This window comes from Malurus melanocephalus, unplaced genomic scaffold, assembly GCF_030028575.1.
Source record: "Malurus melanocephalus ecotype Western Australia unplaced genomic scaffold, MMel_1.1 scaffold_299, whole genome shotgun sequence".
In the NCBI taxonomy this organism is placed as follows: domain Eukaryota; kingdom Metazoa; phylum Chordata; class Aves; order Passeriformes; family Maluridae; genus Malurus; species Malurus melanocephalus.
Genome location: NW_026623531.1, coordinates 489,021 through 511,624, shown reverse-complemented (window position 1 = coordinate 511,624; position 22,604 = coordinate 489,021). Strand labels below are relative to the sequence as shown.

Here is a 22,604-nt window from a genome sequence, read left to right as displayed (position 1 = left end):
TTSTCTTCTCACTRRMRRKAAGTTATCAATACACTGAAAAGAAYAGGCTCTCATTTCCCTACTATTTTTCACCTGTCCCAATGCAGCTGTATTTCAAACTAGGACCACTGCCTTGCAAAATGTTCTACACCATTACGTAACAAGAAATCAAGACATCAGTCATGCCAAACAAAGTTTGCTGCAATTACCTGTGGGTGCTTGAGCTTTCAGACAAGGGCATGTCCAGACTCACTGGGCTGTTGCTGTTGCGCTCACTGCTCTCGTAGCCAGACTCCATCCTCTGTATTAGATGAGGATGCTGATCTGCCATATGGTGCTGGGTGCCCCGGCCCAGCACACCACGCTTGTATCTGACATTTGACTGGCTTGACCTCGTGTCGTGAACAGCGTGGTCCTTCACCTCATTCTCAGTAAGTTCTTTACCTGTCAAGATAAAACAATATAGCTTGGTAGAAGATATAAGCTTCAGTACCAGCAGCATGTTAGCTTCTCAGCTATGGTTAAACCAGAAGCACCATCCTTAATTTAGTGTAAAACTTGCAATATTAAGCAAGAAAAATCCAACACTTTTACAGCTTTCCTAGCAATACTTCGCAATAACCAGTTCAACCAATTCATCTTTGAATCTTTCCCCTTTAGTATAACTTACCATATTCCTCCTAAGATAATTGCGCCTGTAATGAAAATCCTTTCCTCCCCATAATAGCTTGCATTTGTACAAGGTAATTTTACAGTAGTCAATTGTATTTCCAGCACTCTGTCATATCTATTTCAAATCATTGAAAAAAAMCCTTTTCTTTACATTGTTTATTTTGCTATTTATCATTTATTCCAGCTTATATAGAGGACAGGAAAACTTGGGCTTTTTAAATTCTTCCTCACACATTTCCCTGTCTTTCTATCTAATTCTTGTTTGATTTCCCTTCCTTCCCTGGAGCTGTGTTCTCTTCAACTTCCCTATACATATTCCTTTATGCCTCCCAATTATTTTCAACTGTCAAAACCAGCAAAGCTGAGGACAACGTCTCCATGTAAATGCTGCACAGCTTCTAAGGTGTAAAATATTCCCACATAAATCATCACTAGCTTCCAGGCTCTTATCCTCACAATAAGAACTCTGTACTGATACACAAAGTACTTTCTGCACCATACTTTGAACCATCAAGTAAAAATACCATGGTGAGCCAGAAGAAAAACCAGGGCAATACAAAAGGACGAACTTCAGACATTTAGCCGTATAGCCTGTGTCCATTTAAGCAGGGGAGATGGTAATATTTCCCTTATTATTCCATTAGACAGAAAAGGCAGCATACAGAAATCAGTTATCATACATGCAGTATGAATACCCACACAGGAATTAGTTTTCACAGACATGACTCACCACTGACCTAAATTTCATGTTCAAAATTTCACTTCCCACACATTCTGAAATAAATCTCAAGCTCTTACCTGCTTCTTCGGAGAAAGGGCTAAGCTGAGTGTAGCCACAATGTTTCCTCTTGTCTTTACTGAAGATGCTGTCTATATTCAGAGATTCTCTTTTGGGTCTCCACGTTGGCCGGTACCTGCTAGATGAACTGGATTTAGACTCGCTGCTGGTACTCTCCACTTCCCAGTCTCGAGTGTGTGCAGACAGGCTTTTTGAGGGTCGTGTTTCTGCCTGATCCACGCTACTCCCTCCACGAGGGGAAGTCTGGACGGTTTGAGAAACCTGCTGTGGTCTGCTGTGGATCATATTGCTCACTGTCTCTTTAAATTCCCTCAGCCTGCTGGTGCTGCTGGATGGTTTGGGGGCAGTTCTGGGGGCTTGTTTCTCCTTTAAGGTTTCTCCTGCAGTTTACAGAGACACAAAAGCCACAAAAATAACTTCAATTAAACTAGCAGCCCCACTTGCAGACTTTGAAAAGTGCAATCCAAAACAACAAAATTATAATTAAAAAAACAACAGTCCCCAAACAAACAAACCAAAAGAGAACAAAACACCAAAAACCAAAGAGAGGACTAAATAAAGACAGAGATGGAAGAAATTATGAGGGAAATGCTCATGTACACAACAAGAATATTAAAAACATTCAGAAAGATATTGATATTTAAAAGAAAGTAACATCTCTTGCCTTCACTATGGTATCCTGATGACTGAGCCTCATCTCCTTTCCGCCGAGACCGGCTAGAACTCCTCTTGCGGTCTGCCAGCGAGCTCTTCTTTGAAACATGCCTCTGATTGCACTCACTGTCAGTCAGGTGGCCTGAAAGGGGAAGAACACAGCAGAGATGACAAGAGCCTTCAGATCAAGTGCTCACTGCGCTAAGAGCAGCAGGACTCTCTTGCTCCTTAGGAGCTGCAGACACTCCACTGCTAACTGGCAAGTACCTGTAARTTTTTGGTTTTGTCTTGGAGAGGATGTTCAATTTTTAAGGTCATACAAGAACAACACAGCCCCTCCAAAGACTCTGCTTAATGACAGCTTATCCACAGGCCAAGGAAAAGATTGACTCTGCCTTGTCTTCTAATAGTCTAAGGACACCACTCTTTCTTGCTGTCAGTTTTAATGACCATGAACATGAAACTCCTGAGGACATCTTGCTAGACATTACTCTGTTGAATAAAGACTCAAACACACGAACAAGCTACCATCTAATAATAAATTACTGCACATCAGCATCTGCTCTGTACTAACGATCCATCTACACTCTCTTTGCCTGTAGCAATCACTAAGTAATCTGAGTTAGTCTAGTCTACAGTGAAGAAGCCTCACTTGGCTCTCAAGGGCCAAGCCAGCTAATTCACATCTGCCACAAGCTAAGAGCACATGCACAAACCATGAACATGAATGAACTGACACACAACATTCCCTTACTACAGCTTAAGTGTCTGAGTGTCAGTATTTTCTCTTGAACACAATTTACTCCCCATTTCCTCACATCAAATGTGAATTAAGGCTATTTACATCTCAGGTTTTCTGTATTGCCTTTGCTTAATTTTATAGTTCTCACACATTCACAGTCCTAAACCTGCAAGCACAAACACACGCATGGCTTTACTCACGTGAGTAGTCCCAAGCAGAGATGCAGGATAAGAAGGGAATTTATGAATAAGATACAAAGACTTTTTTCTAGCCTTTATATCACAAATTTTTACCTTGCATAGGATGACAGAAAACAAAAATTCCTACTAGCAAATAGTAGCCTAACAGCCCCCAGACTACAAACCTGGCCCTCCTGAGCCTTCTCCCTTCTCTAGAGATTAGCATAAAAATCAACATTTAAAGCAGATTTTACATACAAAATTGTACCTTCAACAGTTAAACCAATWAACTGAAACTACAATTCTACTAAGATTTTAAAATAAATTCGTGTGAAGGAATTGAAACAATAAAAAGCAAGCTACACAAGGCTTGTTTTGCTTTTCATTTGCAAAGCAAGTTTTGTGGCCAAATTTTTTAGAAACAAGCCGACTGTGTAAAAGAAATTAAGGAAGCAAAAAAGGAATGCTGGCAATGAAGACAGAAGATGTATAGCATTTTGGTGACTGAACATGAGTCTGTGCTTTGGAGGGWTTTTTTAATTTCCTTTATAGCATGGGCTGCAACATATCTTTTAGGAACTTCAAGAGCAGTATATCTTATACCTTGTAGTGGCTCCCCTCAAGACAGAAGAGACTTTTGTTTCATTTCAGTATGCACAACTTCTCTAATAGTTAAACATTCCAATCTGATATGGATTGCTGGTCAGCATTCTTCAACTACTAAGAGAAACTATTTGACAATATTTACTGCTATAAGCACTATCTTGGTGTTTGCATAGAATAAAGCCCTTTTAGGATTAGGGCTGCTAGCTTTGCATTAGTATTTTCCCCGCTTCCAAAGATCGCAAATATTGCCGCACTGTCATCAGACATTTAATAGCCACAGAGGAGATGTCAAGAATCAGAAGTCTGCAGGACCCAGGCTTTTTTGTCTTTATTTGGACACTCTGAAACAAAGACTAAATGCAACATAATGTGTGAATATAGGAATTAAAATCCCAAGAATATAAATTAATGCTTAACATTCACTTTTCAAAATTCACTAAAATAACAAGCCCGGACTTCTGAGTGCCTAACAATATACTTGAAAGGTGTCTCTTGATGAATGTATCACTTAAATACTTCATCTTCCAGACTTGGGATGGCTTCACAAGCAAACAGCTTGTTTTCAAAAGAATTCAAAGGAAAAGTTTGGTTTTGCAGGAGTTATGTGTGTGTCTAAGAACATGTTAGAGAAGAAAATGAAATCAAAATGAATTAAGACAAAACATCCCCTACTCCCTCCCCCTGAAATCTCAGTTGCATGAGTAGGGCACCAAGAATACGCACATTTTTCTCAGCAGCAGAGGTTGGTAGGAGCAAAGAGAGGGCTTATGCAGCCACTCTCCTGGCCCCATTCTGAAGTACCCAGGAGCCTGAGGTCATACAACCCAATGGTGCTCCTTCCCCGGAGGATGATATGGGATAGGGTCCATAATTTTCTGGGCTGGAGTAGTGGGCAATTGGCCATTAAATGAAGAATCCTGCTCTTGCCCAGAACGATTCAGTTGACAAGTCAATGTGGATGGCTTCTTTATAGCCCCACGGATCAGCATTTGATGACTGAGCAGCTGTATTAGTTGGCAGACTGACTTTTTTTGGAAAGGTTGTGGGTAGGTGAAAAAAGAGGGGAAATGCCCAGACAAGTAGCTAGCTAAGGGGACAGACTGACAATAGCTAAGGCTGAATCAGGGAAGATAAGGACAACTGAATTTAGGTGGAGAGATGGGCTAAGATGAAGGGAATAACACAGGATAGAATCAGTAGGAGAAGAAAGAAAAAGAAAAGGACAAAGTCACCAAAAATGACAGAACAAAAGGTTACATGCTGAACTTCATGCTTACAATGCTTGCGACCATGCCCCTTACTCTCCTTTGCTGCTCACTTCTGCATGGCAAGTTTTGCAGGCAGGAACCTAATCCAATAAATTCTGTGCCATTTTGGCAGACTATTTAAATAAAATACTACTAGCACTTTCAATTCTGTCTTCTTTGTACTCTGAAGACAAACACACATTTTGTATCCTCATCACTCAATTTCTGTTCCAACTTTCTTTTCTTTCTCACACCCTACCTAAGACCATCACTGATCCCTACAGAATTAGGAATTCACTAAAATATTAAAAGGACTGTTGGGCTACCTTGTGAATTTTACAGTTCTCACACATTCAGTTTCTTGGACCTCTGATGATGAATGCAAGAATACTGAATAAAATGAACTTTAAACCTTTCTTTCAGATTTTGACATACCACAGATTGTTTCAAATGAACCAGTGATGATACAAGAGAGCAACAATTTTACAAAGTCCAAAGTGGTGTGACAGCTTTGACACTCTGGCGCTACYAACAGCTGCTGATTTAACTCTCAGGTCTTCTTAGAAAACCTATTTAAGGCACAATAAAATAACTTTCCAAACAGATATAGCAGATCTTATTTCTGATGCCAGAGAAKTCTGACCGTAGCTTACGCACTACTTTTTTAGAAGTGATGTTAGAAGCTACTGTAAGCAGAAACAGGCTGACTGTGGTCACTGGCCATGAATAATTGAGGTGATCAAGTGTTCAGACTTCCAGTTAACCTCTTTTCAACTCAAGAATGTTCAGAGAGACAGTTCAGCTGCCCAAAGGAACATATATACAGATTGTCTTCTCACTGCATATTCCAGCTTAACTTGCTTTCATAGCACAGGCAGGACATTATCTTATGCTCCTCACTGGTGCAGCAAACACTACCAACACCCACATACACACAAAGTCCTTCGTTCCCAAGTATGAGGGATTCTGGTGATGAAAGCRCCTTTCCCAGATAGCTGCAACTCCTGAAATTGAGTAACTGCCTGTAGATGAGTAAGCAGCACACACGACACTTATCAAACCCTACAACGGGGTGGGGTTGTCCAGACTCCAGCTCACAGAATAGTGTAACAAAGAGAGCAGGCAGTACTGTGCCTAACAGAAAAACAAATCTGTAAATTCCTGTCTGCTAGATACAAATCCACAAAACCCAACAAGACCTTTAAATCATGCTATTTTTGGTGAAATGCCAACAGTTCACTACAGATTAAAAATTTAGGATATTAAACACTGTTTACTCTTCTATTATAGGTTATGTGTATATTGAGAGGTATTTTTTACTAGAAACCACAGCAGTCATCTTATCTAATGACAATAATCACACAGATGTAATGGCCTCTGCTACCTGTGTCCCTGCTGCTTTGTGAAGCTGCATCATTCTCCACATTGTAGATCACTGTCCCCTGGGAGTCAGAGGAGAAGTGACTGACCACAGATTCATGGTGTGCCTGTTTGTAAGGATAGCTCTCTGTAGAGGAATCTGTCCTGGTATCACTCGAGATGGAAGGTTCTCTCCCTGGGGAAGAAAGAAATGTCAAGGAAGCCATGTCAAATTTCAATCTTTTTCAGCTATTATGAAAGTCAAGAAAGGCTAAAAAAAAAGAGAAGATGGGCAACTATGTAGAAATTAACAGAAAAACCAAAGATAATAATGCAGATGCAAGGACACTAGAGATTATGGAAAAGGTCTGCTCCTTTGCAAGCTGGGAGAGAGTGTCACTCCCTCTGAAAACCTCTTCCTTTCTTCCTGTCTTTCTCTTTGGTAACTCCAAAAATATCAAATCCTTTTAACATGTAAAATTAAACTACATCCATTGGGCTGAAAGTACACATTAGTACCATACTGAAAATATTGTTAGTTTTCAACACAGTTGAGAACAACTACAAGAYGAAACACGCTGCTTCAGGGAAAGTAAAAAAATTACTCAAATATGAAATATTAAGTAATCAATTAAGGATAATAAGATTATCATATCATAATAATTAACAGGTTTTATCTATTATGAAGCAAAAGCTTATCTAGAATAAACTTTTTACTGAAATACTTTTATCTAAAGCAAAGTAACCTTCTCCTTCTTAAGAAGCCAGCATTGATCCCCTACTGTAAAGTATGAAGCACCATGATGAAGTTTAACTACACCAATTCCTGAACTCATTAAAGGAGGTGAAAAGGCAATCTCCTCTCTCCACTTTTAGTACAGGAAAGTAAAAAAGTGAACAGTTTGAAGACTGTTGGTCGTTTTACGTATGTGAAGTATACACTCCTTAATACACAGGACATGAGTTTCATACTCATTTCACAGTGGAAAAATTAAAGAAGAAAAAATATAACAAAGAAGGAAGCCATTCTTATGTTTAACTGCAAACACTGAGCCTGAGGGCACTTCACATTTTTGGTGAGCACAAGTCCTGCTGTAAATAGCCCATTTAAGGATGGCTTAGAACTTTTCAAGTCAGAAACTTCAATCATTGAAGTCATCAGTAGTGCTCCTTTTCTACATCTGCACCACACCAGGTCCTTCACTTTTTTTTTTCCACCCCCAGTTTCTTTCTCCAAACATTTTCGGAAGATTGCTACCCAAACAATCATCAGTCTCAGACCAAGAACAGGAGTTCACAGATGAAACAATGAAAATCCTCCTCAGAATTCTCATCAKCTTTAACAAGCAACAAGGACCCCTGCTGACAATAATACCCTCAAAAGAAGAAAAGCGTTTCACGTGCCACATTTCAGCACGAAGGTACAAGCACAAAGCACACACTGCTTACCCGAGTCCTCGCTGTCATAGCAAGTCCTGCTGTATTGCTGTAAATCCACCTGAGGGGGCAAGTCTTGTGTTGACACTGGAGTTCCTCTTGGATCCGCATAGAGCAGCAGCAAAGGCTGATAGTGACCCTTAATGCACTTTGTCACAACATCTTTCCATTTTGGACCAATCTGAATTGACAACCAAAAAGAAAACCAAGAAAATCTTTCTGTCATCATTTGCTATAGTAAGTTCTCTTTTCCTCTGTTGCAATTCTTTCACAGTTTTATTTTCCACTGACATTAACTCTTTCTATAGTCAGCATTGACCTGGACTCAGCAAGAAAGCTCTTGAATTTAACCAAGCTAAAAACAAGGCATTCACCTATGAACAGATTACAATTCATGCTAAAAATACAACTACRAAAATAATCCTTTCCTTTCAAATTTTTTTCCATAAAAAACTTTTCACCCTCTGAGATGTTCTAACTTTGCAACAACCAAAAAGAATTTGTTAATGAATAAAATGAACAATAAAAGCTATCAGGACAGTAAATTCAAGTCAAAGCCAAATATTTCAGTGTAAATATTTCTGCTGTGACAGACTATCTGCAAGGATTGATAGGCCAGGCACTTCATTCACATAAATCTTCCCCATGTACTAATACAGGTTTCACCTGATACAGTGAACATTTGCTCCACAAATTTGCTCCATACATGAGTGGTCTACTAAAGCACTGCAGTACCCATCCCTGCCAAAACTTTTCTGCAGAAAAGTGTGACTGAACAAATGCATCAGAATTTTCTCCCTTTGAGACTGTGTTTGGCTTCACTACAGGAAAAAAATTTCCTCTCTCACCTTTGTGATTCCATGACTGGAAGGAAAAAAAGAGAGTGGTATGAAATAATGCAAAACAAACYAATGGGTTATAATGTCATGCCAAGATCCCAGCACTGGTTTCTTTCATGTMAAGGACCTCACGCTTGGTGAAAAGRCTGAAAAAAAGCACTRACAGAAGAAGCAGAAAATTTGTTGTTGGAAGCAAGCACTAGGGAAGACTGGCATGTAGACACTTCAGCAGAGTCCAAACACAGGCACTAAATAGCTGCACTCTTATCAGCAAGGAAAAGAGAAATGTGTTAGCTGTATGCCCAAGCAAACTGTAGGTTTTTAAACAAGGTAAAAAAAAGACTGAGAGCCAACAGAAGAGAACTAAGAATAGGGCTTCTGTGATTTCTGCTATGTTTTTGAAAATACTTCACTTTGCTGAGAAAAAAAGGAGTAACAAATCTGTGAATCCTGAGTGGAAAACCAGCAAAAAAATCTCTAAAACGGTAAAAAGAACTATGGATTTACACACAAGCAGCTAACAAATTTCCAACTGATTATTTTCTTGAACATTTTTTKCTCACCTCTTTGACGTGAGCATCATCAAAGTACATCCACTTGCGGATTTTAGTTTGGAAGAAGAAGGTYGAATAATGTTTTCCATAGTAACAGATCATTCCCACCAAATACAGCTCTGAGTGTTTTGCTCTGTCATCAGTTACTCTGAAGAAGAGCTTCAAGAAGGGAGATAAGAAAAATGAAAGGRGAAATTAATAAAGTGCTCAGAATTTTACATAATGTTTTATGTTCAAAGACCACAAAGTATGACAGAGGTGTCAGGTTTTTACTTCAAAAGGTAGAAAAACCAAGGCAATAAATAAGTAATCAAGCAATGTTTAAGCAAACACACACACACACACACACACACCAGATATGGGTTCTGACCAACTCACCAGAGGCTCATAAATAGAGCTGGACTTGGAGTCTGTGTCTACTTGAAGGATGGTATTTACAACAGTAATAAAATACCTGTTACAGAATTGTGGTTCTATTATAAAAATTTTATTCCGTGTCATGCTTGCTGATTATATCATATACTGCTTAAAACATTCATTCACTTTTGCAGAAACAAAGCTGTTTGGACAATAAACAGCGGGCATTTATTCTAGCATTTAGCAAGAGCTATCCAGAATTTAGCAAGGACCTGTTTATGATACTAACACAAAAAAGATCAACTGAAGACAGAAGCACATCAAAAGAATTCAGCACACAGAAAAGAAAAACCCACCTTTTCAATTTAATTGAATTTTATTAATTTAAAATGCACAGGTCTCATTTTTTAGCGCACTAGTACTTTACTACGCAAAGATCACACTTTGATAATCACATTTCCATCAGCTCACACTGATCCTAGTACACTGTGCATTGGACAATACATTTTTTAACCATAATTGCGTGTATATACATYAACTATTTTATGTAGCATCTCAATGCTACAATAAGACTCAGCTACAGCTGGGTATACCCCAAYTCCAATGCATCAGCTAATGTAGAGTAAGTGAATCCTCCAGGGGACAAATCTCTGAATCCGATTTAATCCAGTCTGTCATTCAATCACACAGTGCCAGCCACTACCTCTTAGAGACTGTTCAGTTACAAATAACTCTTACATGTTATGACCAGTGTTATGAACACTTCACCAGAAAGAGGAGCTAAAGGTCAAAAAAAAAAGAGGTGCGAAGACCATAAAACTACATTTTGTCTTCCAAATAAATAGAAATAAACCTCTGTTCTTCAAAATGAAAGAGCACATATGTATTTTCATAGAAATAGCACAACCCCAATCCACAATTTTCTTTCACCTTMAAGTATTTTTACAATTCAGACATTTCCCAAACTGAAGAATATATGGCTCACAGGTTTTTCTAAGGCTTTCAGAGATAGGTCAGAGCCTTGGTTCTGCTCTCTTTTCCTCTATTTATGGACAACAAAAARGTAAAAGTTGGTGACTTTGTATTTATCCCAATTTGCTAGTATAGACTACCATGAAGGAAAAGGGTCTTTTTCTAGGTAGTGCCAAAATACAAAAAACTCACATCTCCCAGTTTAAGGCAAGTTCCCAGACTGTGAATCACATCCTCAGCCAGATCAGAGTGGTCTGAGTCCCAAACCAAGCCAATGGTGATGATTTGTGGCGAGTTCATCAGCACACGACGAATMCGGATCTTTTCCCCACAGTTACTCTGAGGATATAAATAAAACAAGACCTTGAATATAATCCTTCTCTTACTATAATGTTAKAGCAAGGCACTAACAAGTGTAAGTCTCAGAAGCACAGCTTCCAAAGAGGAGGTGGTGAAGCACAGCAGACATGCTCAGTGCTGAGGTAGAGCTTCTCACGTCACAGAAGAGATGTGCTATCAAGACTCTCTGGTATTCTCAATGTTTAAAGTGAACACTGCTGATTCTTCTTCATGCTACTGATAATGATTAAAACACAGAACACAAAAATAAGCTTATTTAAAAAAGATACGCAAGCATACATGGAAGATCCCAGTAACATTCTTTGGAACTRGAGAGAAAGGTCACTTTTGATTAGAATCTCAAATTAAAAATTGTATTTACAGAGACCAATGCTTTACATGACAGTGCCAGAAAAAGTTTCAAAGTCCTGCTTTGCTGTTAAATTTGAGTGATTTCACAGGGTACCTCAAGCATCCCATCTTAGACAGTACAGTTAGGTCAGTATTTATACAAACATGAGAACAGCAGCTGGAAGATCAGGAAAATAAGATTTGCTTTAGTAACTCATAGGAGTTCTAYGATTCTTATTTCCTGTTTTCATTTTTCTTCACAGTTTTTACTTTTTAAATAACTACTACTGCATTTTTGGGGATGGTGTAGACAGAAGGGGGTGTGGGGGGACATGACAAAAACTATGACAAAGTCCATTTGCAACATTCCCTTTTCCCTAAGGCACATGACAAAGGTACCCCTGCAAGACTCCAGGGGGAAAGAAAATCATTTTCATACCAAGAATTGTTTCTCTGGTCTACAGAGTCCAGGTTCTCAATTGGAAATAATAATTTCTGACACTAAAACCAGGGAAGAGATCACAAAGCATCTCTTGCCCAAAGCAATCTAGAAAAATCAACCAGAATTTCAGTCCCAACCACCAGTGAGAGACAAAATGAAAAATTAAAAAAAAAAAACAAACAACAAAAAAACAGAAAGAAAACTGTGCAGGACTCTGATGTTTAAATGTAGATATGAGGTTTTAATATTGAGACTTTACTCACACATGTTTTGAAAGGGTCATTCAAAGCACAAGCAGTTTTGTGTATCTTACTCTCAAATTGTCTTCTTTGCTTCAGCATTTTCAGCATGACAGCAGGAACATGGCATCCTGATAAAAAGCTTCCCATTGTATAAATTTGAGGCCACACTTAGGTAAACCTCAATAGCTAATTTTTTTGAGTGTAAAAAGAAAGGGACAGCAAATGCTGGTACGCAGTTTCATCCAACTGATTATTTCACAGTCGAACAGCAGTTTCCCCTGACCAAGAGTGTCTATTATGTTTCACACATTTTGGTTATTAAAGAGCTGGACTCATATGCATCTTTTAAATGATGAAAAAATACCTTCATTTCTTTTACTTAGATAACTGAGCCACTATTTGTCAACATAAAAAAAAAATCCATATTTCAATGGAGACTTTTAATTAAGGTTTCAGAGTTAGAAATTGGGAGGGGGCCACATGTAAAATGGAAATACTTACACTGCCCCAGGGAGCAGGCACACAAGCCCTCCTATTAGAGCCTGTATTGCTTCACTGGGGATTTGTAATGCACCTAACAACAGTATCATCACAGGAAGCAACAACTATGCAGCTGTTTCCTGCCCTACCTACTAACCAATATGTAAAAATGTTTGATGATAGGTCTTTTTGCGTATTTATTAAAAGGCAAAACAAGATATTAAACTCTTACTTTAGAAATCTAGTACTTATGATACATATAAAAAATAAACATCTATTCCTGCTCTTAATAGTATCTAGTCAAAGAAGCACCTGTCATTACTAATTTTTYCCCTCCTTCACTGAATAACTGTGAGATACTGAATTCACACCCCAAGAAAACAAAGGCTACTCACTGGACAATTTCGCAGGTCCCCCATAGTGCTGGCGTTCTGCAGGAGCTCCCCAAACATATCTGGAGTTGGTTTCTCTCGCCTCTCCAACATACAAATTGCTTGATTGCTTTAGTACAGACRAAGTATGGAAAACAAAAGTTTAATAATAAAATAAAAACACAAACCCATGTTAAACTAGTATACATTTCACCTAAATTTTGTTGAAGTTAAAAAACTTAAAATACTCAACACTTTTTATATTTAACATTGTAGTAGAGAAAAATCCACATAATCATGTGTGAATTACTACATCTGCCGCAAAAATACTACATAAAGAAAACAAGTAAAACTCAAAATAGAAATAGATTGTTTCACTTAAATTTTATATCTTAAAAGAATATTTTAGCTTTTCAATAAATACTTGGTTTCAAAATGAAGTATTTGCTTTAAAAAATATTTCCTCCCCTCTTCAATAAGCACAACTGCAGAATAGTAACACAATAAGGCACACACTTAATAAAATTACAAAAAAAGTACAATACCCAATGTATTTCACTGTCCAAGTTTAAAGAAAGATGACAGTATGTACATAAGAATATTAGTGCTCAAAGCATGTTCAAGCTTAAAATGGTTTCAGAGGTAAATAAATATATTACTATGTATTAGTGCTTTTAAAATAATGCATTACTTTAGATCTATTGTGATATTTCATATAAAATGCTGATTATCACTTACGTAACTATTTTCCCCTCTCTCTAATAAATAATATTCTGATAAAGTGTCTACTGGAACCTAATAAAAAACTACAACTCAATGGAACAGCAGGCAGCAGCCACAAGGGGGATGCTTTACACTCYTGTTACACGGGTGAAGTGATACCTTTTCAAAGATCTGCATGTGAAGAGCAACTATCATTTTTCAAGACTTTTCTTTCAGGCTCTCTAACTACATATCTTACATGCCRAATATAAAACAAGAGGTTATAATCCCAATAAAAACTTCAAGACAGAAACTAATAACAGATTTCTGCCTCAATCAGATTTATTAAGTTTTGAACTGAGCAGCCATCTACTCAAAGAAGACTTGACCAGCATTAGTTCAATCTGCTATAGACCTGGAGCTCATGATCTGCACACCACCTTCAACGAAAGGTCACAGTGACCAGGGCAGTTCTCCCTTAACTAGATTAAACAACAGCTATACATTCATCTGAGAAAAGAGGATTTGAGGAACTGCAGGCTGGTCAGACTCACTCCACCACCTGGGGCCCTGACAGACCAAATCAATCCCATTGGAAATCAACTCCAGGCATATGAAGGACCAGGGGAGTCAGAGCAGCCAGTGTGGACTTACCAAGGGCAAACYGTGTCTGAACTCGAGTGAGAATTTCCCTTTCTGCATCCTCCCCTAGTTATCAGGGAACTGCCCTGTTCACCATGAAGGAGGAAAAAAGCCTTCCAGTTCAGAACTGGAACAGGCAGCCCAGAGAAGTCACGGAATTTTTGTCCTTTAAACACTTTCAAAACTCAGTACACACAAGCCCAAGCAGCCTGATGTAGCTTTGAAGGTAGCCCTGCTTTGAACAGGAGGCTGCAGCAGATGTCCAAAGGTCCTTTTCAATGTCATTTTTTTCAYTGTTTGCCTTATCTGCCTTCTTAAATCACCTGCTCACACTTTAAAGTCTTCCAAAATGTACATGAGTCCTTGCCACTACAGTTGTCAAGATTCAGAATCATAAACAAGCAGACATACTGATCTACGCYGAAATTGCAATCTTCTGCTTCACTAAATCCTCATGTCCTTTATCACAGTTCTCAGAGCTCTACCAACTTTAAACAAAGCATGTTCTAGACATGCAATCAACAAAGATCATAAAGATCAAACTGCAATACCAATACGGGGGGAAAAGAAAAAGCAAAAAAAAAAAAAAAAAAAAAAAAAAAAAAAAAAAAAAAAAAAGGAAGAAAAAAGGGAGTGGAGGCGGAAAGGCTCCATGTGAAAAACTCAACTCACCAGAGTGAGGTTGTGGAAATATAATGTACCATCTGGATGAAAGGTAAYGGGTCAGAGGTGGCACCACAGCTGGTACAAACACACTAGAGAGAAACAAAATACAACACAATATGTTGACAAGATCAAACAGGTATTTCCATTGCAACTCTTCTGCCTGCACACTTCTTTACCATGGCAGTGCAAGTTTTAGGAATGAAAACACAAAACTTGAGTACTGGTGATTGGTATTAAGCATATATCATTACCTCACCTGTTCAAATAAAGTCATTGCAAACTTTTGATGGGAAACACAATGTGGTGCAGTGCAAATATCTTCCTTTGTCTCATCTGCAATGTGGAAGTGAATTCGCATTAACAGGTTTTCCTAGCCAAAGGAAAAAAAGGAAAAAATGCATTAGATAATTTCAACTGCAGACAAAAGTTAAGATACGAGGCACAAAAGCATGTCTGATGCAATAATGTTACAGACAGAAGGCTCCTCCATTTGTGAAAGTTGCTCAAAAACAAAGAAGTTGGTATTTCTTGGATTAAAAAGGAAAATGGCCTCAATTTCTGATTTGAAATGCTGCACCATTTATTTTATTTACTATCACTGCTGAAGATTCTGCTGCTGATTTTTCTGTCTCATTCTCAACCATGGATAGATATGACCAGATGAAAGACAGAGCACCTACACAGTTTTAGAAATCACTCTATTGACACCAACTTCTCATCAACACAAAATCAAAACGGGGAGTAACTAATAAATGAAGAAGCAGGCTAAATTCTGTATGAAATAAAMGGACTGAACATGTTCTAGACATTATTTCATACAACTACATCTGTTTTAAAGTTCCCAGGAGTTCTTGACCCAAGACATTCTCTGTTGCCAACATTAATCAGTGGATGCCATAAGTCTCTTGACACCTCTTCCAACAGAATACCATCACTATCACTATCAGCAGCCTGGGTGGTCTACAAGCYTGCAATAAACAGGCCAAGATCAATTATTTGGCAAAATAGCTCTAACCTTGCACAAATTCCATTGAAAATTTTTCCTTTGAAAACACCATTTCAGAAAACTGGCAAACAAAACGTTCTTTTACCCTTCTGAGGTGATCCTTAGAACTAGAATCTTGGATCATTCTTTTAGTGCAATTGTTTCATTATACATATCTAAAACACACTTGAGAGTACGAGAAGTACATGTGCAAAAGTAACTGTAAAAATGGTTAACAATGATACCAGCATTTCCAAATCATTAGCTTGAGGATCTCTCCGTGCACTTTTCCAGGCCATACATGCAAAGTCWGTTGCAATTTGGGGAAAGGAGAAATGGAGGAGAAAAAAATCAGGGAGGATTGGGTAGTGGTGATCCACACCTGTGCCTGTCAAACCATCTTTCAGTTATACTCACAAAACATTCAGCAGCATCATCCATGATGCCCAGCTGGAAGCGTTGCTCATCCTGAAATGTCTTTGCAAGTGCTGTGCGCAGGGCATCAGAAGGCAGTACCTTCTCACTGCTACACTGAAATTGGTTGAATATACCCTAATAAAAAACCAAAAAGATAGTTAAGTTACTGTATTTTCAAAATATGWCTCCATTTATCTGAAAACAAACAGCAAACATTTAACTTGCTTGGATRCTGCAACACACAGATATCTGTATGRTACACAGACCATGAGARAAAATCCTGAAAGTTCCTCCTTTGAAATTGTATGTACCTTCATGCATTTTTTTCCTTTCCTTTTACATATACAAGGGAAGGTTAGGAGTTGAAGAGCAAATGTCCCTCAGTATCAATCCCCCCTGGATCTTTCTTTCTCCAAATCTTATTCTTGAAGCCAATACAATGAACACCAAAACTTCTTTCCTATTTACTCCAATTTCTCCCTCTCCATTTAACTTTCTCACTTCCAGCTTACACATGCCTCTTGTTTCCTCTTTCAAGCAACCCTTCCCAAACATCTTAGCCCTTAAACAGCCACAACTTGCAACTTGAACACTTTAAGGAATTTACCTTTCATAAATCCAAGTGCATAAAACTTAAATGGCTTTTGTGTCAACATGCAGGAGGGAAAASGCACAACGTGAATAGGAASAACAGTTCCTACCTATASCCAGCTGTTCACTTTCTGCCATAAACCTGCGTTTTTATAACTGTCACTCACACATCACCTGGGTAACCATTTGCAAGGATGAGGAGTTCTAAAAAGACATTATTGTCTCAAGTGTGGGTTATATGCATGAAGTTCAGTACACACCCCCAACTGATTAAACCCCCTCATTTATTTTGTGTTCTTACATGCACATGTGTCTGAAGTATCCAAAACATCATCTGAACAGTTATTTAACTTTCACTATGCCCCTCCTACAAAAAAGGAACATAATTCTCAATGAAAGAYCCTCAGTTTAAGTAAAAAACTTCCAGTCCTTATTTTCATACAAGACAACTCTCCATCATCACTGTGCTCTACTTTCTACCTCATTTCATATGACAAGCAAACATCTTCATCAGTGTCAATCTCAGAATTCTGCTTGTCCTTTCCTATAAATCTTTCCTCACAATTTCTGTAAAGACTGTGGAAAAGCTCAATTCTTACTGCAAGAAAGGAAAAAAAGGATTACCTTTAATTGTGCACCAGTCATGTTTTCTGCCTTCTGAACTTAGTAAAACAAGGAGAAAAGCAAACTTTGCCTGTTTGGTTTACTTTCACATCTATAYTAATCTGCAGTGATCCACAATTCATGTAGGACTTCATCCTTTAATTACAGAAGGCTTCTCCTTAACATCAGGATCTATATCAGTTGAAACTAATCTAAATATTTCCCTCCTTTAACTATTCTTACTTGTTCCTTATCAGGAAATGAGAAGATAAACTGCAAGGTTTGCCAAATGGTACAATCTTCTCTGTTCCAAGGAAGCTGGAAAGAGTGCAGAGCACAGCTGTCACTGCACAGGCAGCACACCAACCTCCACCCCTCTGCCATTTCTGCCCATAGGAATGGTACAATTTACAGTGCTAACATAATCTCACATACATGTAATATGCCTATCCCTCTTTACTGCACCTTTTATTTAAATAATCCTCAAGGTGTTCATTCACGGATGAAGCCCACAGTTCTTCTACTATTGCCTTTATTAGAATGTCACAGAATCAGGAGCAAAGTAGTGAAGAGAAGGCCATGAGGCAATGTCAAGTATGACAAAATACAGGCAATACCTCTCCTCAGGTTTTTTTCACACATACATACATAAAATTGAAAGAATGAYSAAGTCTCTGCACTTAAACTCAATCRCCATTTTTGTCACTCTAATAACTGAGCAAGTTTCATGTTTCATTAGTGAATTTTCTAATTTCAATGAACCTCAAAAAAAAGGGCAGTGAAACGTAACTCCAGCCTGCTTCACATTTTACATTACATGATTTAAGAGCACTTGAAAATATTCACAACTGTGCTTTAGAAATGTGTTTATTCRATCTCACTTCACAGATCAGGAAACTGAGACACTTGTCTAGCAACTGGTCCACAACCTCACTGCCATATGAGCTGATGGACAGGACCTGGTTTGCTTCAATGAGACCCCTCAAATGGCTTTGCACTCCTGGGGAGCGAGAATTACTGCAGGCTCTAAACTAGGTAAAAGGAGAAGCAAGCAAACTCTTCTTTTAAATGTCYATCTTTAAAGAAATAGTATACTTACCATGGAACAAAAAATAATCAAGCAATGTCAAAGAATTCTGTGAAGAATGCAGAAATTAGGAAATAAAAGATCYCAATATGGAAGAATGCTTCCTCAAATTTGTAATGACATAGCACACAATGGTAYAGTCTTATTTAGATTACAAGGGAAAAAAAATCTTAAAACCAATGAGTAATTGTGCATTTTAATCTAATAAAGATCAAATACTATCATGTCATTGCAGAATGCAGTTCAGAGCACAMTGGAACTCAGTGCTTGTAGGAAGTCCTTAAAGCACCTCAAATGGAGACAAAAGCACTTKGAATACAGGCGAGTTTGACTTTTCTTAGGTTTTAGTCAGCGAGGTGGGGCWGGGGTTTTTTGGGGGAGATGAGGTTGTTGCAGTTGATTCCCCTTTACTTTTCAAGATAGGTTCTTTGYTCCCCTTCTGAACAGGCCTTTCTTGTCTCTCAACCTAAGATGGAAGGGTGTGGCATTTCCCGCAATTTCATCATTTTAAATTATCTAAGTCAATCTTCCTCCTTAATTTAAGGTCCTGCCTGTGAGCGATACTGTTAATTGCTAAGACATTTGTTCCATACACAGGTATGAAAGTCAGCTGAGTGTAGACCAGGAAAACACTCCTGATTCTGCCCCAGGATTTCTCACAGCTCCTTTCTTCCAACTGTTTACAGAACCTGAGAACTTCATATATGAAACATTCAACTTCCTTCTGCTCCAAAAAGTTCTTCAACTGAAACTGAAGCTGCTGGAAATCCCATCAATGTACTCACTGCACTGATAATCTCTTTCAATAGCTACATTCCAACACAAATGAGTGTGTCCCTAACAGTGACAACAATATGAATGGATACTGATAAAAGCCCCATGAAAATGGCAAGCTTCTTTTATGTTACTAGTTTTCAGTAACTAAAATCAAGGATGCAGAACAAAAAAATAATTTGTTTAATWTAGAATATAAGAATTACTAATAGCTTATTAATAGCAGTAGTTTGATTTCTACACTGATGACATGTTCTTGGCACATTGGTCAGTCTACAAGCCAAGACAACAGTATGAGCAAGGGATTTTTCATATAAGAAGTCTGTGTTCTAGTTGCACTGCATTCCTGAGGTCTATGMATAAAAGAAGCCCATCTTCCTTCATAAACCCTTCCCTACTGCTCTTCAAAAGTCTGGAAAGGGTAGCACAGAAGGGAATTGCGAAGTAGAAGTGTTCCTTAAGACCAATAAACTCCCAAAGTCCATCTAGCTGCATATTCCAGAAACACTTCCCCAAACACTAAGTCAAGATCAACTCCAATTACATTGTTATCTTCTACCAGCTTGCTCTCAGATGGGTCCAAACCTGGAACTTCCTCCCTAACCATCCCAAACTATCAATTGTAGGGCCTCACTTGGTTTTTCCCCCAGTTTTTTAACTGAAGGCYTCATATCCTTTCTACTACTGCAYGCTGGGCTTCTGACACACATCAGARCAAAGCCAAATGTCTTCYACTTTGRGAAGAGTGGGTATCAGTATGAGCTTTCTAGGTGCATACTGATCAAGGATCAAATAAAGGAAAACAACCTAAGGTTTGACATAAGCAACATTTATCATGCAACTCCCTCAAGTGGAAAACCTTGACGATGTTTCAGAAAACTATAATTTACCTGCATGATCATAATCCAAGTTATTTTTCACCTGGTTCAGAGAATAAAGATAGCAAATATTCTTTAGGTAATTTATGGGATTGACATGMATTCTTGGGAGTTCTTTTAAAGATWTGAAWTTTGCAATAGCTGTGAACACCTCTRTAGTTTTCAAGATCTGCTCCCAATTATCATTAACAGTGTTTGAAATCAACTTCCTCCCTAGGAAAGGAGTATTCCATTTATTTGGGGTAACCTGACATCTGCAGCGTGTAACTAACCATAATGAAACAAATGTAACTAACCATGAAACAAACCAAACTTGATATACAAGCACATGTGACTTTTTAACCAAGCATGTAGAAGTAGGCCGACATAAGAATAAATTGATGTCTGAAGACAATAGGCAACAGCTACTGAATCAGATCAGTGTTCATGCAATGTAAATTTGATTTGTGTCCTTGGCAGCTTTCTGAGAACTAACTACTTCCTTCCAGAATTACGCAGACATCTCTTCTGTATGAGGATATCACTGGAGCTCTAGTGGGATTTCTTTCAAAGAACAAAAATGTTTCCCTCAAATGCCTGAGTATTCCAAACATTAATCAATTGTTTCTGGGTTTTCATGATGGGGTTTTGTTGGTATAATTTTTTTAAACTCCATTTCAACAGCGTGCCCTTTTTACCCTATTCAATTCACTGAACCTTTTTCTCTTGCTTATATTACCTAATCTCTCATTCAGAACATCACAATCTCCCAGAGAAGACTCTTACTTAGTACAACAACCTGTTTCGAATTCTGGCTGGTAAAAATCACTTTTCTCCTATCCAAACACATCAGCCTCCGCCCACAATACTTCCACTAGCTCACATKTCTTCCCCACATTTCCTCATGTTATATTCACCTTCAAGGTTGTAATAAATTCTAGCTCTATTTGGTTTTGTGTCTTTTGATMTCTTTTCAAACCTCCAAGTCTGATAACAATCAACTTGGATTTCCATTTATTCCTTTCCTTTTGTGTCTCTTCTATTTGTACTCACACTGTACCATGAATACTAAGATCAAGCCCCCCAGTACAAACTGTCAAGTCAGGCATCCCTGCCTACTAYCAAAATCAAGTGAAAAAAATACTTTCCACAAGTGCTGTTTAAGAGGGTGGCAGGAACAGAAAAATCACAGAATGTGCACATCTACTAGGTAACAACTMATTAACTGCTTGATCAAGATTAAAACTGGCAATTGTTATTTGGAAGCTTCAATTACCAGTTTATTAACTCAGGAAACTGTACTTGTTGCTAGTTGATTCAGCAGGCAGTTAATTGCATGTGCCATAGAAAACAAAAAGTAATTATATTATGTATTTTGACTACTGTTTTACCCTGAAATCCTATTGTGAATTGAAAAAAACATAAAGAGGACGAAATCTTTGCAAGCAATCTACTACTGTCTCAACCACATGATTAGTATTTCATAATAAATCACTCCATTTCAAGCAAGTGCCTTATCAGAACCAACTAGAGCCATTCCACTTTTTGAAAGCACTGTAAAACTTTACTGTTCTCCATTTTCATCTTRGACAACAACATCATTTCTACACAGAAAATTCACATTCTTCCTGCTTTTGTTGCACATGACAAAACAACAGAAAAACACTGCCCTATTGGAATTTATCAATCAATAGAGCATTCTTCTTTGTGACCTACAAAAAMCACTCTGTCCTATATCCTGGCACTATGGAGCTCCCAGCACAATCCCTGGAAGAAGAACAAACTCTCTGTGGCATGCTCAATACAGTGGACGGATTTCCCYCTTCCTACCCTCTTCAGCTGTGATAAACAAACACTAAAGCAAAGTCATGCTGAAAAGAAAGGAAAATAAACTTAATCATAGTAGACTTCAGCATAAATAATAAATCAAAAAGCTATTCCAGGGTTACAGTAGGCAAACCACATAGTAGTAAGGACAGCTTATGTATTGAAAAAAATATTTAAATGCCACATCTTAAAGAAAAGTGTTTGGGATTCCAGCACAGAGTCTGCAGCTTTCCCTTTTTTTTAGCTATTGATGCAGGGTTCTTTAAAATAACCAAGGAATATGAGTCTGGAATGATTTCAAGGTTTATTTTCTATAAGAAAACATAGTCAGATAGCACATCAAGTTTTAAAATCACTTCAAGAATTTGTGCAATGAAAGTCTTCAATGGGGTACAAAAATTAAATGTGATTCAATCAGGTATGACATCATGTCCTGTGATCCCATATTTGAAATTACAAGTAATGTTTAGAGACTTAGCTGAGCATTTATAGTAAATACTGTGAATGACATCAGAATCCCTAGAAACAGTTGCAGTAAGCCAAGAAAGCATGGAAAAAATACAACTTCTTCAGTGTTATTCAAAGGCTAAATTTAGCTTAGAGAAGAACTATCTTCCTCTAGAGTCAAAACGAAGAGGGTGTCACATTCAGAGCAACATTTCTGAGCCGGAGAAGAGTGTGGACCCTCTCTGCACACCACTGGAGGTGTCACGTATGCTGTGAAGGGACCCTGAAGTGAAGCACACTTGAAGGGGGAACACAACATAGACTCCTCCCCATTAGTATTGTCCCTTTCCCAGGCCAGGCTGGAATCTGAACATGCCAGCATGCT

General features: G+C 38.1%; 1 protein-coding gene across 6 annotated transcripts in view; it reads right to left on the bottom strand.

Moving 5' to 3' along the window:
* USP54 (ubiquitin specific peptidase 54) overlaps window positions 1-22,604 on the bottom strand; it is a 93,433-nt gene that overhangs the window by 18,490 nt on the left and 52,339 nt on the right. For all 6 annotated transcript variants that reach the window (XM_057377099.1, XM_057377100.1, XM_057377098.1 and 3 more), the window contains exons 4-14: window positions 16,034-16,168; window positions 14,888-15,001; window positions 14,638-14,720; window positions 12,646-12,751; window positions 10,589-10,735; window positions 9,077-9,226; window positions 7,687-7,855; window positions 6,263-6,433; window positions 2,115-2,246; window positions 1,450-1,830; window positions 189-423 (exon numbers count right to left, since the gene is read on the bottom strand). In XM_057377099.1, coding sequence (XP_057233082.1) covers window positions 189-423; window positions 1,450-1,830; window positions 2,115-2,246; window positions 6,263-6,433; window positions 7,687-7,855; window positions 9,077-9,226; window positions 10,589-10,735; window positions 12,646-12,751; window positions 14,638-14,720; window positions 14,888-15,001; window positions 16,034-16,168 — 1,823 coding nt within the window. The remainder of the gene's footprint in view (window positions 1-188; window positions 424-1,449; window positions 1,831-2,114; window positions 2,247-6,262; window positions 6,434-7,686; window positions 7,856-9,076; window positions 9,227-10,588; window positions 10,736-12,645; window positions 12,752-14,637; window positions 14,721-14,887; window positions 15,002-16,033; window positions 16,169-22,604) is intronic.